At 40.1% G+C, this 14,631-nt stretch overlaps 1 protein-coding gene across 5 annotated transcripts in view; it reads left to right on the top strand.

The window, feature by feature from the left end:
• ELF2 (E74 like ETS transcription factor 2) overlaps positions 1 to 14,222 on the top strand; it is a 38,444-nt gene extending 24,222 nt beyond the window's left edge. For 3 of the 5 annotated variants that reach the window (XM_065634535.1, XM_065634536.1, XM_065634538.1), the window contains 6 exons: positions 4,013 to 4,126; positions 5,099 to 5,236; positions 6,904 to 6,987; positions 11,090 to 11,282; positions 11,680 to 12,033; positions 12,504 to 14,221. In XM_065634535.1, coding sequence (XP_065490607.1) covers positions 4,013 to 4,126; positions 5,099 to 5,236; positions 6,904 to 6,987; positions 11,090 to 11,282; positions 11,680 to 12,033; positions 12,504 to 13,131 — 1,511 coding nt within the window. In that variant the 3' untranslated portion in view covers positions 13,132 to 14,221. Of the gene's footprint in view, positions 1 to 3,181; positions 3,528 to 4,012; positions 4,127 to 5,098; positions 5,237 to 6,903; positions 6,988 to 11,089; positions 11,283 to 11,679; positions 12,034 to 12,503 lie in introns of those variants that run through there. The other 2 variants (XM_065634539.1, XM_065634537.1) reach the window with 2 other exon arrangements.
• Positions 14,223 to 14,631: the final 409 nt, after the last annotated feature.

Here is a 14,631-nt window from a genome sequence, read left to right as displayed (position 1 = left end):
CCAGTATTCTCTTTGGTAAAACTGAAGTACAGCCCTGTCAGGCTTAATTACCAAGTTTGGTGTTTTGTAACAGCTGTTGACATCCTTGAATAATCTACTGTACATGCTATTAGTTTAGAAGGTGGAGCTAGAAGACATTAGGTCAACAGTGAAGATAGACATCAGCTAGCCTAGTTAACCATTTACATTTTAAAAATTGAAATGATTTTCTTCTCAAAGAGGAATTTTTCTTTTTATGACAACAGACGAGAGACTTCTTTAATGAACTATTTTAAAAAATGCAAAGGAATCAAATTTCTTCATAAAAGCAGCAAAAGATGAGATTTAGTTTGAAAGAATGAAAGATAAGTGGTTGTGTTAGCTCTGATGTGTTCTAGATTGTAAATGGCAGTCCTCAGGTTACTCAGTTTACCCAGTCTGGAAAATTTACTTGCATCCATGTAAACTACTTTGTTTGATTTGGGCAAGCGATATTCTTCCTGAAATGAGTGTATAAGGTAATGGACCTACATTGTAAGTTGTTTACTCAAGCAATACAGTCTGGTTTAGCTTAGGGAGTCTTTTATATGTGCACAGTGGTACCATAGTTCGTAGTGTGAATAGAATAGACAATTTGTGAATCAGGCATTTTTAAAGAAATGGGTTACATTATTCTTTGGTTAGAAATTTTTCTGCCCACTGTGATACTGCGCTTGTGCATCACAGCCTTGAATGTACTGAGAGAAGATGAAGGTTGCTGGGATGACTTATGTTTCTATAGCACGAGCTGTATGAGCCTGAAGGGTGCTGTGTAGTAAATAATGGCCAGTGGTTTTCTGTGGTGATGGCTTTTGACTGAATTTGGCTTTCTTTTTGTTTTTATTGTGGAATCCTTCTCCTTTGGTTTGTTCTCTCTGCCCCACCCCCCAATCTTTACTGTGAGAAGTGCTACGAAGTGTTGCGATACAAGTGTAGTTTAACTGATGACACTTGGTCATGTCACCGGCAAGAACAGCCGCCTGGTTTTCCCTTCTCCCATCCCCTCTCTGAGAGAATTTGTTCCCCAGCTTTGTCTTTGGGATAGCTTTTCTAGTTGTGTTTTTTCATCAGTATGATTCCTCCAGACTGAGCACTCTGACTTGCAGTCTTCTGTTAATTAGACATTTCCTAGCATGGCAAAAAGACATTTTATGTAAAATCTGTATTGAGATAAAAATTTACACTTTTCAAAGAAACCATGGACTGGCTAAAGGAGAAGGCAGTTAGCTGAGAAGACTTCAAACTTGGCAATAGCACTTATTTTAGTGAGTACTTTAATAGATGTCTTTTTGGCAATGTTAGCTTAGTTTGTTAATTGTCGTGGTAGACAGACAGCATGTGTTTTGTTCCAGCCAAAGCCAGAAATAGTACTGGTTTTTTGCTTCATGTTTTTTAGGTGGCAACTTTAGTGGAGTCCTGAGTAACTCATGTTGGAAAAATGTTTGCAAAGTTTGTACATTTTCGGATGTCAGAAGCTTTTGAGGAGTAGATAGCGCTATTTTTATTGGTAATGGAAGGGTTACTTAGGGCAAAGGTTGGGTGGTTCCTTGGCTCTGTTGTGATGGTATCGCAGCCTTAGTCCCTGATGTTGGGGTTTGTGTTTCCTTTCCCTGTGCTCCAGCCCCCCAGCAGGATGCCGTAATACTGAAAAAGTACGAAGATGGCTTTCAGTTTTTTTTGCCTTGTTCCCACTCTCTGCTAAGTACTTCTTACTTGTGGTGCAGCATCTAAACTGTTCCCTATAGGAAATACTTTGGATACAAAAGTAGGAAAAATTTGCATTTGGGGATAGATGACTTCAGTAAGCTAATTCAGTACTGTCTTCCAATTGAAATTTGGCAACTTTTGTTTGAGTGACTTTATAGAAATACTTTATATATTGAACCTGATATTCGCACAGAAGCAAGCTAACTGGTTATCCCCAAAATGGTGACCAGCAGAAACAGAAATGAAAATTGTTCAGCTTTTGCTGTGGGGGAGGCAGAGGGATCAGTGGGAAAGTTTTGCTGACCTGCTTTAAATCTCTTTTCATGCTTTAGAATAGCAATATGTTAAATGCTGACTTGGACTTTCTAATTTCACTATTGGCATAGAATTGATACATTTATAATGACTAGCTGAATAATTGTTCCTGTATTTTGATGATCAGTGGACAGTTTTGTCTGGTAGATGAGGGGAAACTTTATCATCAATTTCTGTGCAACTGAAGCTTCTCTTTAGAAAAAATGTTTAGGTAGAGGGTTTCCTGTAGAACCACTCAGTTTCAGTGCAGTTTCAGCCTCTGACTTGGGATGTCCCCGAACTGCTGCTTGGGAAAGAAACAGCATCTGCCTGGGCACGGGGAGCACCCGGGACCTGCGTCTGGGAAAGGGCTCATGGTGCAAAACTCTTGCTGATTGCCACCGATAGTCTGAGGGAGAGGATGTGTGGTAGAGACTCTTTCCTTTAGCGTGATTTTCCTGTGCTCTTAGGTCCTGTGCTCTTAGGTAGGCTTTTATTGCTCCCAGCATGGGGTGAAGGAGTGGTGGAATGTCAGCTTTATCAGGCACCTACTGTTCCAAAAGATAAAGCCCCCTAAATAGCATCCCGGTACAGGGCTGTGGTGGGGATCCCAGCAGCCAGCAGGTGGGCAGCTGGGCTGGTTCAGCGAGGTGTTTCAAACTTTGCCTAGAATTTTGCATTTGTGCATCTTCCAGATTTTGTTCACTTTCAGCTTCCGGTTTATGTGTTCAGCCTACTGGCTAGTAGGTTTTTCAAGTTTTTATTCCTGGTATTTAAAGTGCAATATGCTGGGAGGTTTTCTCCCCCCCGACGTGTGCCCGCATGAATCTGTTTGTATCCAGTGCTCTCTGAAGTCAGAAGCAGCACTAGCAGGTTTTTTCCCTGCTTTTCCCTAAATAAACGTCAAGTTGTTTCTTAGCCATTTTTGGTGACAGGGATAGGCGCCTTGAAGTTCTCATAGAGAACGATTACCGGATCCTCTTCAGTTCTCTGGCGCTGGAGATAGGTGACCCCGCTGACGCTAAAGATAGCTGTGCCGGGCGGGAGGTTCGGCCCCGAGCAGATGGCCTTACATGGGAAGAGCAGCCGGAGAGCCCCGGCCCACCTCTGCTGCGAGAGCGGGCATGGGAGCAACAGGTGCTGCTGCAGCCGCTGCTTCAAAAACCTTCACAGGGCTGAGAATAGAGTTGGCCTTGAATAAGGATTATGGTTTTAATTAATAAGTTTGGTTTTTTGTTTTTTTGTGGTTTGTGGTTTTTTTTTTTTTTTTAGTGTTACTCCTGTGTGCAAGTTGCTGTGATCTGCGCTGTATCAAAATTCAGATTTGCTCTGTTGAAGTTACTCTAAATTATTTTTGATTAATTACTTAGTTTTCATAAACGTTCAAAACTTGAAAAAATGTTACCTTCCTCGGTTAGCTATTGCTTATAAAAACAACCCCTGCATACTGTTTATTATGCTTTGTGTTTTGTTTTTTAACAACCAGGCCTGCTAAACCAAACTCACAGGTATGTTTAATGTCAGAAAATGAAATGATGTATCTGTTTTGCAAACTAATAATGTATTTCTATATATTTATCCAAATAGACTGAAAATCAGAAGAGAGGTGACCATTAGACTTTAATGGAATAATAGTTGAAGATGGTACTACTTCCCTCCTCTGCTGTCTTAGTTTGTAACCATCCTCGTTACAGTCTGGTCTGGTCTGTTTGACTTGCAGGCAGAAGACAAATCCCAGAAGTCTGCTTCTGTTAGCTTTTGAACACCTCATAGAAATGAGGAGCTTGGTTGTGAAGCAGAAGTCTAATCTGAAAAGTAACAGTGTTGGTTCTGCGTCTTGTGTCTTCCCTAGACATTTCTGTTGACAGGAAGGTATAAAAGGTGTGAAGACCATGTTGGGATCTTCATGTTGAGTAGTGCAGTTGTACAGTGATACACGTGGACTTTTATAAGGAATCTTGTCTCATTAATTTTTTTTTCTGTCCTTCTACAGTGGAAGCATCGGTTCATGGAAGTCATGTACACTGCACAGATAAGACAATTGAAGCTGCAGAGGCCTTGCTTCATATGGAGTCTCCTACCTGCCTGAGAGATGCGAGGAGTCCCGGTATGTCAGCTACACTTTGTACTCTGTGAGCTGTTTGTTCTTCCACTAGTTAGTAAACCAAGCAAATTGGAAAACCTGCTTCTGTGGAGAACTGTATGCTGTTTAAAAAGTTTGTTTGCTTATTTCAAAACTACTGATCTGTTGGAGTTTTTTACAGATTTCTCCATGCCGTAACAAGCATATTTAGAGATTAAATAATTTATCTGAGAGAGGTGTTGGGTAGAGGTCCTTGAATAGCTACATATTTGAAATGAACTTTTCCATCCGAACATCAGGAAACACTTTTTCACTGGAAGAGTGACCGAGCACAGGCACAGGTTGCCCAGAGAGGCTGTGGAGTTTCCTTCCTTGGAGACATTCAAAAGCCACCTGGACATGGCAGCTGGCTCTAGGTGGCTCTGCTTAAGCAGGAGCTTGGACTAGATGACCTCCAGAGGTCATTTCTCAACAATTCTGTGGTTCTGTGAATTTGACATTTTAAATTGCCAAAATAAGAGAGTTATTTTAATGGAAAAGTAGTTTTACCTATGTTTCTATTTTAGAAAGGATATCTGAATACACTGTGTTGCAAAGTGTTATCAGTTAAAAAAAACCCAAAACTTGATGCGTACTTGATGTTCCTTCTGAAGTTGCTTAATGCATGTTGGATGAAATAATGGTCAAACTGAAACCCCAAAGCTACAAAATAGGAAATGGAGATAGGAATAAGGATCAAAGATCAAGATCTTTATTTGTTTCATTTGAAGTTGAGTTTAGTCCTAAAGAATGAGAGTGTGAGATACTTGTCTTATGCCTAACAATACTGACAAGCGTGCATGTTTTTTGGGGATTGGATTGATTTTCTAGGTGACAGGTTGTTGGAACAGAATCTTGGTATGGTATTGTGTATGCTTTAAAATAATTTCATGTAAGTTACACTACAATAATGAGGTAGAAACTTAATCAGATACTCTTTTTTTTTTCTTCCCTCAGAATTTATCCACGCGGCCATGAGACCTGACGTGATCACAGAAACTGTGGTGGAGGTGTCAACGGAGGAATCTGAACCAATGGATGCATCTCCCATTCCAACTTCTCCTGATATCCATGAACCAATGAAAAAGAAAAAAGGTATGGATGGCTCTTCACAGCAGCAATCTCAGACTTTATTTGTGATGTGCGGTGCTGCAATGGTGAGGTTGATACTGGGGGAGATAGGTTAGATGGTCTGATTTTTCTGCTTGTATAATCAGACTGATTCCAGTCCAAAGCGTGAGTTCTTAGAAAATGAATGTGCAACAAGAAAAAATATAGCAAGAGAATGGGCTTTGCCAAGCCATAAAGGAAAATCATGTCTTTGTCATGTTTTTAAAGCATTGTTTGCGGAGTGGAGGAAGGGTAGAGAAGGATTCAGAGGACTTGCGTGGGTAACCATTGGTGTCTGAAATACAGATACATTTGGAGAGCAGGCAGACTCGGGGATCTTCCAGTGAAACAGCAGGCTAAATACTAGCTTACAAAACCATGAATCAGTTTACAAAATCAGTATAAGATCTATCTTGTGAGAGAAGTATCTTGTCTGATTGGTATGTCTCAGAGAAGGAACTTCAGAACAGTGTTTGAGTTCTAAGCATTCAGCTACCAAATGAGAGGTTGTCACCTGGTGAGGTTTCTCTCTGGTCTAGCAGTTTTCTTACAGACACCAATGCAATTCACATCACTATAGGAATATTGTTTTATTAGAGCTTCCAGACATGCTAAGATGGAATATTTACTTACAATTCAGCGGAAAAAAATGCAATGTAGTGATAAAGTGATACAAATCTGAAATCTGTGAGGTTTAGATTTAATACAAACACGTACACAAAACAGATAACTGTAACTCCACTGTAAATTACATAAGCAAGAAAACTATGATTAAAGCTTTTCCACAACTGTAGCCATACACTGGATTTAAACTATTTCTTTATATTTCACTGTCTGTTCGAATGCTCATTACTGGGCAGATTATGTTCTAGAGCTGTGCTCAGGAAGTTCTGAAATTTTATGAAGGTTATTTTGTAAATATTTCTTTCCTGCTACAGAGTCCAAATCCCTGCACTTAAGTGTGTAAGATCATTCACCCATAGTTACAGAGCATTAACTTTTGTCTTCATAATTAATGCTTGTTGTAATTCAGCCTTTGATGAAGAGCATTGCTCATAAGCCAAAACTAACGCTCTTGTGCCCGAGGAAGGAGAGTTAATCATTGCTGCTTGCCTTTCACTGAAGGCAGAAGCACGGACTGTTTACAACTCGCTGCCCTGGGGTATGATCCTCTGCCCTGCCTGGGCCTGTTCACCTTGAGTAAAAAGGTCACCCAAGTGTAAAAGCACAGAGAAGCCGCAAGTCTTGCTGGGAGAGGATTTTGCTGGCACGGGAAGGAAACTGGCAGCTCTAAGCCGGCTGCCTGCTGAGGAGTCTCCTCCTAATCCCCATTTTCAGAGTAAAACAAGACACTGTACTAAAAGAATATAAATATGTTGAAGTTCTACTTTATGCATTTGGTGCTTACCTCACCTGCCATTAACTCATCTGAAGTTGGGCTAAAACTGCCTATGAAATAAGCAAGCAAAGGATTAATTAAACTGGATGTGCAGTAGTATTGATCTTAAGAATTTAAATATATCCATACCTGTAGCAAGGAAATGGCAGGAGAAAAAAAAATGCCTGAACTGCTTCTTTTGGCAAAGGTCAACTATAAAATACTTCTGTTCTCCATAGGATTAATGCTTTTTTTCCCCATGATTTATGTGCAGCTGGCCGTAAACCCAAGACCCAACAATCTATATCTGAGGGGTCTCCAGACCTAGGTATAAAGAAGAAACCTAGAGAAGGCAAAGGTACTTTTTTCCATTTATCGAGTCATTAAAATTATGCTGTATGTATGTATTGTATCTGTCACAGGAAAAATACAGATCTTGAAAAGTTTGGTGGATTAGTTTGTACTGACTTAATTAGAGTGTTAATTTTATTCAATGTCTTCGAATTTGTGCAAGATCTAGCATAATGATGTGTGGAACCGCTTTGGAAGTGTCCTGTAATATGCTCTGCATTTAATAGGCTTTCTGATTTTTCATTTCCTTTGTGTTTATTGACTCATGCTGTCTTTTGTCAAGTGTGTTAACTTATTGTTAGACGTGTAATTTGTTAAGCTACTGCTGAAAGGCTTGTTCTCAAGTAGAAGGAGTTTATGGGCATTTGTAACGGTGATGGTTGAAAATATGTTTTCTTAATTGATTTACAAACTTCAGTGGGAATATGTTGCTTGACTAATAGATTCACTTTGGCCTAAGGGGAAAAACAAATGATGATGTGTTTCTTTACTGATTGAGTGAGGGATTTTGTGTGGAAGAGTCATAATTTTCTAATGTTTCTCCTGCTGAATAGCGGGTCCTTTCTTGGTCTCCAAGGCCCTGCTCTTCACCCAGCTGGGAAACAGACCAGGGCGTTTGCTCACAGGTTACCTTGGAGCTGGCATACAGTGTGTCAGCTCTTCCCCTGGTTACAGGTGAAAAATGTGGATCTCTTCCCCAGTTACTGCACTGAAAGTTGTTTGGAGAGGTTGCTATTGCTGGGAGAAACAAAGTGTGGTGGCTTGCAGCAGCAGCAGCACACTCGCTGGAGGGGTGGGCAGGGGGCAGCTCCCCTGTTACTCTGGGATTTGTTTGAAAGCGAGTTCTCTGCTGTTTATATAATTCCTTATCTGGGTACAACTCCTGAGTCGTCACATTTGTCAGTAGACCCAGGAAGAACGGTACTGACGTCATGCAGATGTTAGCCCATGAAAACCAGTGCAAACAGTAACTAAGCTTCTCTGCATTGGCCACTGACATCTTTGGATTTGAGTGTAGCAGTGGACCTCAGTGAAGATCACGGACCTTTGCATCTGCTGTACTTAAAGTACATCTTGTTTGATTTTTTTTTTTTTTTTTAGTATATTCTTAAAGCCCACTTAGCTTGCTTTCTAATTCTGATTTCACTATTACAGCTTTCCATTACCTGAATAGTACTTGTAAAGTGTCCCAGTTCCTAGCTGGCTGCACAAATAGCTTTGAGAAAGGGGGTCTGTGTTTCTGTCTCTTCTAGTTTTTGTCTATACTGGTGATTTAACTCTATAGCTGTTTGTTTTATAAAGTGGGAGTTGGTACTGCCTTGTTTTTGTTTAATTTCTGTGGGCCCTATCTCCTTACATCTCTTGTTCTCATAAGGTATGTCGTTTCATATTTTACACTATAACTGGCATTAAAATTTATTTTTTTGTATATAGGCTAACTTGATGTCCTGCAAAATATTTTGTTACTATATTTATTTTTAAAACCTATTTTTAAGAAGTATTTGCAAATATAGGTTATTTTACATGCAGCATGTTTTTGCAAAACCAGGAATTATTCCTAGAGCTCAGTACTGTCAGCAGAGTTAAGTCACGGAGGAGGAGGAGGACAGCTGGTTGTGCACATTTGGAGAGGGGATCGCTTGTTGGCCATGTAGGTACTCCGTCCTGTGTGCATTCCTCATACTTTCTGGTGCAAAGTGAAGCAACTGTAAAGCTGATGTAATTGTTCCCTTCAGTTTATTATACAGGAGGAACTCGAGACTTCTTAATTTTTTTTCTTGAAGTGAGAGAGTATTTTTTCGTCCTCACATAGTGGATTGGCAGTTTAGTCATGGTTTCCCTTTCCATATTTTGTTATTCATTTGCATAAATAAGCCTTTTAAAGTGTAGGCAGTAGGAGGGAGCAAAACTGGCTTTGAGCCTCTCCACATAGATGCTGGTACCAACGCAATAGTTCCTTGATAGACACAATGCCTTGTATAGTTCACATACTTCGTGGCCATTAGTCCTGCTAGCTGGAGATGACAGCTAACATTCTCAAGCAGTTGGCAGCTGGGATAATCAGCTAGCCATGAAAATTTCTTTCATTGCGCAAAACCTATTCTGTGTTGAAGTTAAGATTGGTAATAATCATGTCTAGCTCAGTTGTTGTGAGACCTTCCAGAGGCGGAGGTGAGAGCTGTCTGCTATTAAATAAGGCTTCCGTCTTTTTCTGAGCAAGGCGCGATATGTATTTGTCTCCTAGGCTGGACTTCAGGATGCCTAGGAGTGGCAAGAATGTAAACCGGTTCAGATAACACGTTTTACAGCCATGTCTTTCTCTTCCTCAGGATTCTGTAGGCTTGGATTCATAGTATTAGGAAAGTCTGGTTCTAAGGAGAAGGGGTTTACAAGATGGTTCAAAATGGTATTAAACATTTCTAAAGTAAGTTTTTTGTGTTAAATGCGTAACAGCTATTATTTACACAGCAGCCTACCTGAACTATCACTGGGTCTTACTGGCACTAAATGGCTTCTGAAGAGTATAGGTATTGCATAGTCCTCGTGCGGAAAAAAGTTGTTAAGTCAATATGGAGTACTAGGGAAAAGAAAAAAATGCTGAGGCTACAGCCCTGTTCCTGCAGAAAGATAGGCACTTTCAGAAATTATTTCTCTTGAAGTTCCTGTTTACTTCCTAATACTGAAGCCCATTTTTATTTTTTCAAATAATCCATTGCAAACCTATAGCATTTGATGGTGGACCCAGAAATTCTATTTCTGAAGCGCTAAGAGAAAGAAAAAAAAAAAAAGATTAATTCCCTGAAATCTTGGACCATTTCAGGATTCCTGAGTTCTCTTGTTGATTCTTTCCTTGTATAGATCCTATTCATATGTCTCTGAAATCTAGCGGAAGCTGGATTTTGGTAGGTCTTGAGTCAATTGTTGGAACATGTGGTAAAATATGTTTATTCTCGGTCCACGAAGTGGTCTTCCAGAAGATGGAAACCGTATTTCTTTTTACCCTTTGAGGTTTTTCAAAGATAGCTAAATTCTTGGAGTCTGCAACAGTCAGCATGGCATAACAAGTACTATGACGGGCTACTAAATCTCAGGAATTAAATGATCTTTTCCACAAAAAATTTAATATATTTTTACTTGGCGCATGACACTCCTGTATGCATGATCAAGTGAAGAATTAGGATTAATGTTCTGAGGTTGTTATTCTTGTAGTTCTTAGTTCTTCCTCCTCAGATAACATGAGGAGTCTTCTTCAATTGCGCAAATCGGAACGTGATCTGTTTTTTATCTTGCGCTGCTCCTCCCCTTTTCCTAGATGCACAGGGTACAGTCGGAGTGCAGACAACCCACATGTTATGTTTTATGCCATCCTGATAGTCACCATCGCAAATCCCATCTTGAGGCTTCTCCAGTGGAAACAGGGCACCTTTTGAGTAGATGAGAAGTACCTTAAATTCTTCTCTTGTAGGCTGACTTTGTTCTGTATCCTCCTCATTACAGAAAGGTGCGTGGGATTTCTGCCACATGAAGACTTACAGCAAGAAGTTGGGCTGGGTTCACATCTAGAAAGACGTTGGTCACTCTGCAACATGTATTTGGGAAGGGTCATAACATGGGGCTGTTGCTGATCTGTGTGAGTGCCCCAGATCCTGGGCAGGAGATTATGTTACAAACTTAACACAGTTGAGACAGTTTGTTATTTAAAAATTACGTATTTATATCCTCCTGTCTGTCAGCCTCGTAAAATGCACAGGCATTTCCATACCCTGTTTAAGCAAATACGAGAAAAAAATTCTGAGCTCTTGTTCTGTCTCTGCTGAACAGATGTAGGTTGTAGTGACTTGGAATTCCCTCCCATGCTTTTTTCCAAGAACTGATAATGGGCACTGGATTGAACAGGCTCCTGTGTGATATAGCAGGTCACTTGGATTAGTTCTTTTCAGAATGTAAATATTTATGGAAGATTTACTAAACAGAATGAATGAATATGTGCAGATTACATACCATCCTCTGTGTAACATTGACAGGTCATTCAGAGTTAACTATGTATGGAGAACTTTCTGTTATCTTTAAAAGTGGATTTCTAATATTTAAGTGCTTTCTGATTATAGGAAATACGACGTACTTATGGGAGTTTCTTCTGGACCTTCTCCAGGACAAAAATACTTGTCCTCGATATATTAAATGGACTCAGCGAGAGAAGGGAATCTTTAAACTTGTGGACTCAAAAGCGGTCTCCAAACTATGGGGAAAACACAAAAACAAACCTGACATGAACTATGAGACTATGGGAAGAGCTCTGAGGTAAAAACTCATACATCCTAAAATTATCTACTATAACTGTAAATCTCATTTTTAATTTTACCTATAGAAATATAACAGTTCTGAAATTTTAAAAGCTTTGCCGTCTTGCTGACTTTTCTGTTTCAAAAGCATCAGAGGCTTACAGTTCCTATTGCTTTTTATGTTACCAGTTAATTTCCGATTTAGTTCCTGAAGTACGTGTTTAAAAGGTTGGATTTTTTTTTTTTGACTAGATCCTTCAGATACTTTGCCAGTATGCTCTGCCAGTTTCTTTCTGTACCTTCTCACATTGTAGGTTTTACTGTGGTTATTTGGGATTTTCTTGTTAGCCTAGAATGAGTTTTTCTTTAAAATCTGTTACTGTGTTGGTTACTACCTGATTGTACTTCTCTTGCAGATATTACTATCAAAGAGGAATCCTTGCAAAAGTTGAGGGACAGAGGCTTGTATATCAGTTTAAGGAGATGCCAAAAAATATAGTTGTCATAGATGATGACAAAAGTGAGTCCTGCAATGAAGATTTGTCAATGCCTACAGATGAAAAGTCATTGGAAAGAGTGTCTTTATCTGCAGAAAATCTTCTAAAAGCGGCGACCTCTGCACGCGGAGGAAAAAATTCCTCACAGTTAAGCTGTACCAGAACAGAAAAAGCAGTCACCAGAGTTGTGAATATTGCCTCACCAGTGCATGACACATCGTCATCTCGTCCCTCAACTACCACTACTACTGTCCCAGCAACGACAGCTCCCAGGTTTGTAGTAACGTGGCTTGGGCTGGTCATTTGTAATGACAAGGAAGTTTTTGGTTAGGAAGCTGTCTTCTAGTTTTTTGGTTTATGGTTTATGTGTTGGAAATAGTTTCTGATTTGCAAGCAGTGGTGTAACAATAGAATACTATGAAAGTCTAGTTTGTGAGTTCAGAGCCAGCTGTCAATGTGCTCACCCTCGAGTGTGTTTTAAAATTATATAGAGAGAGGGAGAGGGGAAAAAGAGATAAGAATACTGCTGAATTTCCATTGTCCTGTTGCTAGATGTGCAAAAGGTTTGTGTGCTGGTTTGTTGTTGTTGTGGTGGGGTTTTTTTGTTTTTTGTTTTGTTGTTGTTTTGTTTTGTTTTAAGAACCGGTTAGAAATCTGCAAACCCTAGGTTTGTCTCCCTCTTTTCATCTCTAACAGTGCCCTGTGTTTTGGCTTAAACATGCACATCTGTCTTCATTTTGCAGGACTGTACGTGTGGCAATGCAAGTGCCTGTTGTAATGACCTCTCTGGGACAGAAAATCTCAACCGTGGCAGTGCAGTCAGTAAATGCAGGGTCACCGTTAATAACCAACACAAGCCCGACAACAGCAACAACTCCAAAGGTAGTAATCCAGACAATCCCTACTGTGATGCCAACCTCTGCTGAAAACGGAGACAAAATCACAATGCAGCCTGCCAAAATCATTACCATCCCTGCCACGCAGCTCACGCAGTGTCAGCTGCAAACAAAACCGGGCCTGACTGGGTCAGGAAGTATTAACATCGTGGGAACCCCGCTGGCTGTGAGAGCACTAACCCCGGTGTCCATAGCTCATGGGACACCAGTAATGAGACTATCGGTGCCTGCTCAGCAGGCGTCAGGCCAGACTTCTCCCAGGGTGATCAGTGCAGTTATAAAAACTCCAGAAGTTAAATCAGACACAGCGGCTTTAAAACAGGAACGCGAAGTGAAAACACTGCAGCTGGTCAAAGAAGAGAAGCCGGCAGACGGAAGCAAGACTGTGACCCATGTAGTAGTAGTTAGCACGCCTTCAGCTATTGCCCTTCCTGTAACAATGAAAACAGAAGGAATCATAACATGTGAGAAATGAAGAATAGGTTGCTTCCAGCATGGACTTCTAGACTGTTACGGTTTTGAATATACTGACATAATTGGGGGAGGGAAGTGGATGCGATCACCAAGTTGAAAAAGGAGAGTTTTGAAATGTTAATAAACATGGATATGTTGAAGACTTACTGGAAAAAAAATTATTTTCCCGTGTTTCAGTGGGAATTGAACCACATTGATACGCTGACAAAAACTGCCTCTTCTAGTTGGGAAACAGCTGAACCTATGGAGAAGGAAAGACGGACTGAAAAGGGACCAAACAGTTCACTACGTTACTGAGTCACACTAAGACCTGGAACACTAAAAGAGAGTTCCGTGAGAGGTTTGCCTTGGTTTTCAGGTTTCAGGGGGAGAGGAAAGTCTCATTGTTAAAAATGGCAAATTCGATGCATTTTATATGCCTACCAGCAATTACTACTGTGTGCCCACAGTACTCAACTGGTGCTATGTGAAAAACTCTGCTACAAGGTATTGTAGAATGTGAAATAAAGGAGAAGATTAAAGAGCTTCTAAAAGAAGACAGAGACCTAGAGGGATTTTTGTATTATACAGCTTAAGCAGATTCAAAATGAAAGCCTTAGACTGATTTTCAGTTATCTTTCTTGAAATAAGCTAATGGCTTGTTTGTGTAAAGCTTTTTTATTAAAACAAATTTTTTAAAAATCTTGTACCTAGCACAGTATTGTTATAGAATTACATGTAACATATTTTGTATGGTAGTTAAAAGTCTGTCTAAATTTCTTAATTGTGGACAAAACAGCAGCAGGCTTTCCGCCTTCTGCCATACCATGCCTGTGTCTCTCACTTAGCCTTGACATCCATGCATACATTTCAGTTTCAGCTCTACTCTGCCACTTGAAAGGTCACACCCAGCATGAGCTTTTGTCAGGTAGTTCTAAACCTGTAAATTTTTTTTAGTTGGAAGTTAAGAGGGAAGTACCAGTGTTCAGAATGAACTATAATAGTTTGTATATTCAACATTTGAAGTATATTCTATTTTGTTGTACTCTTGTTTCAAAGTGTATTCAAGTAGGTTTTACTGAAATATAGAAACTAAATTTAATGGCGTTTGGTCTGCTTTTTATTTTTTTTATTTTTTCCTTTGAACCTATTAACCTTTCTTTTTGCTTATTTGACATCTTCCAGGCATTCAGCCTAAGATAGCAGATACAGCGTGGAAGTTTGGGACTCCTCACTACTCCGGCACTCCGAACAGCTGAGCAACTCTCCCACACAGTACACTGAAATATTTTTTCATTGAAGTATCTGAGAAGCTTGCAGTAGTTCTGGGGGTGTAACTTCTGACGGGGGTCTAGTTCTCAGAGGCTTTTTCAGGACGGTGAGCGTAGGCAGCATTCTTGCGTTGTGGCTAATCACACGAGTGCTGGTGGAATAACCTCTGTAGCTTCAGAAGTTACTGCCCTCCAGCCCGCAGGTGATAACTTTGTGTGCGCTCCCAGCTGTTTTAACGCGAAGAAGACAG

Source organism: Caloenas nicobarica, chromosome 4, assembly GCF_036013445.1.
Source record: "Caloenas nicobarica isolate bCalNic1 chromosome 4, bCalNic1.hap1, whole genome shotgun sequence".
NCBI classification, from domain to species: domain Eukaryota; kingdom Metazoa; phylum Chordata; class Aves; order Columbiformes; family Columbidae; genus Caloenas; species Caloenas nicobarica.
The sequence above is the reverse complement of the archived record's forward strand: the minus strand, read 5'-3'. Positions and strand labels throughout refer to the sequence as shown.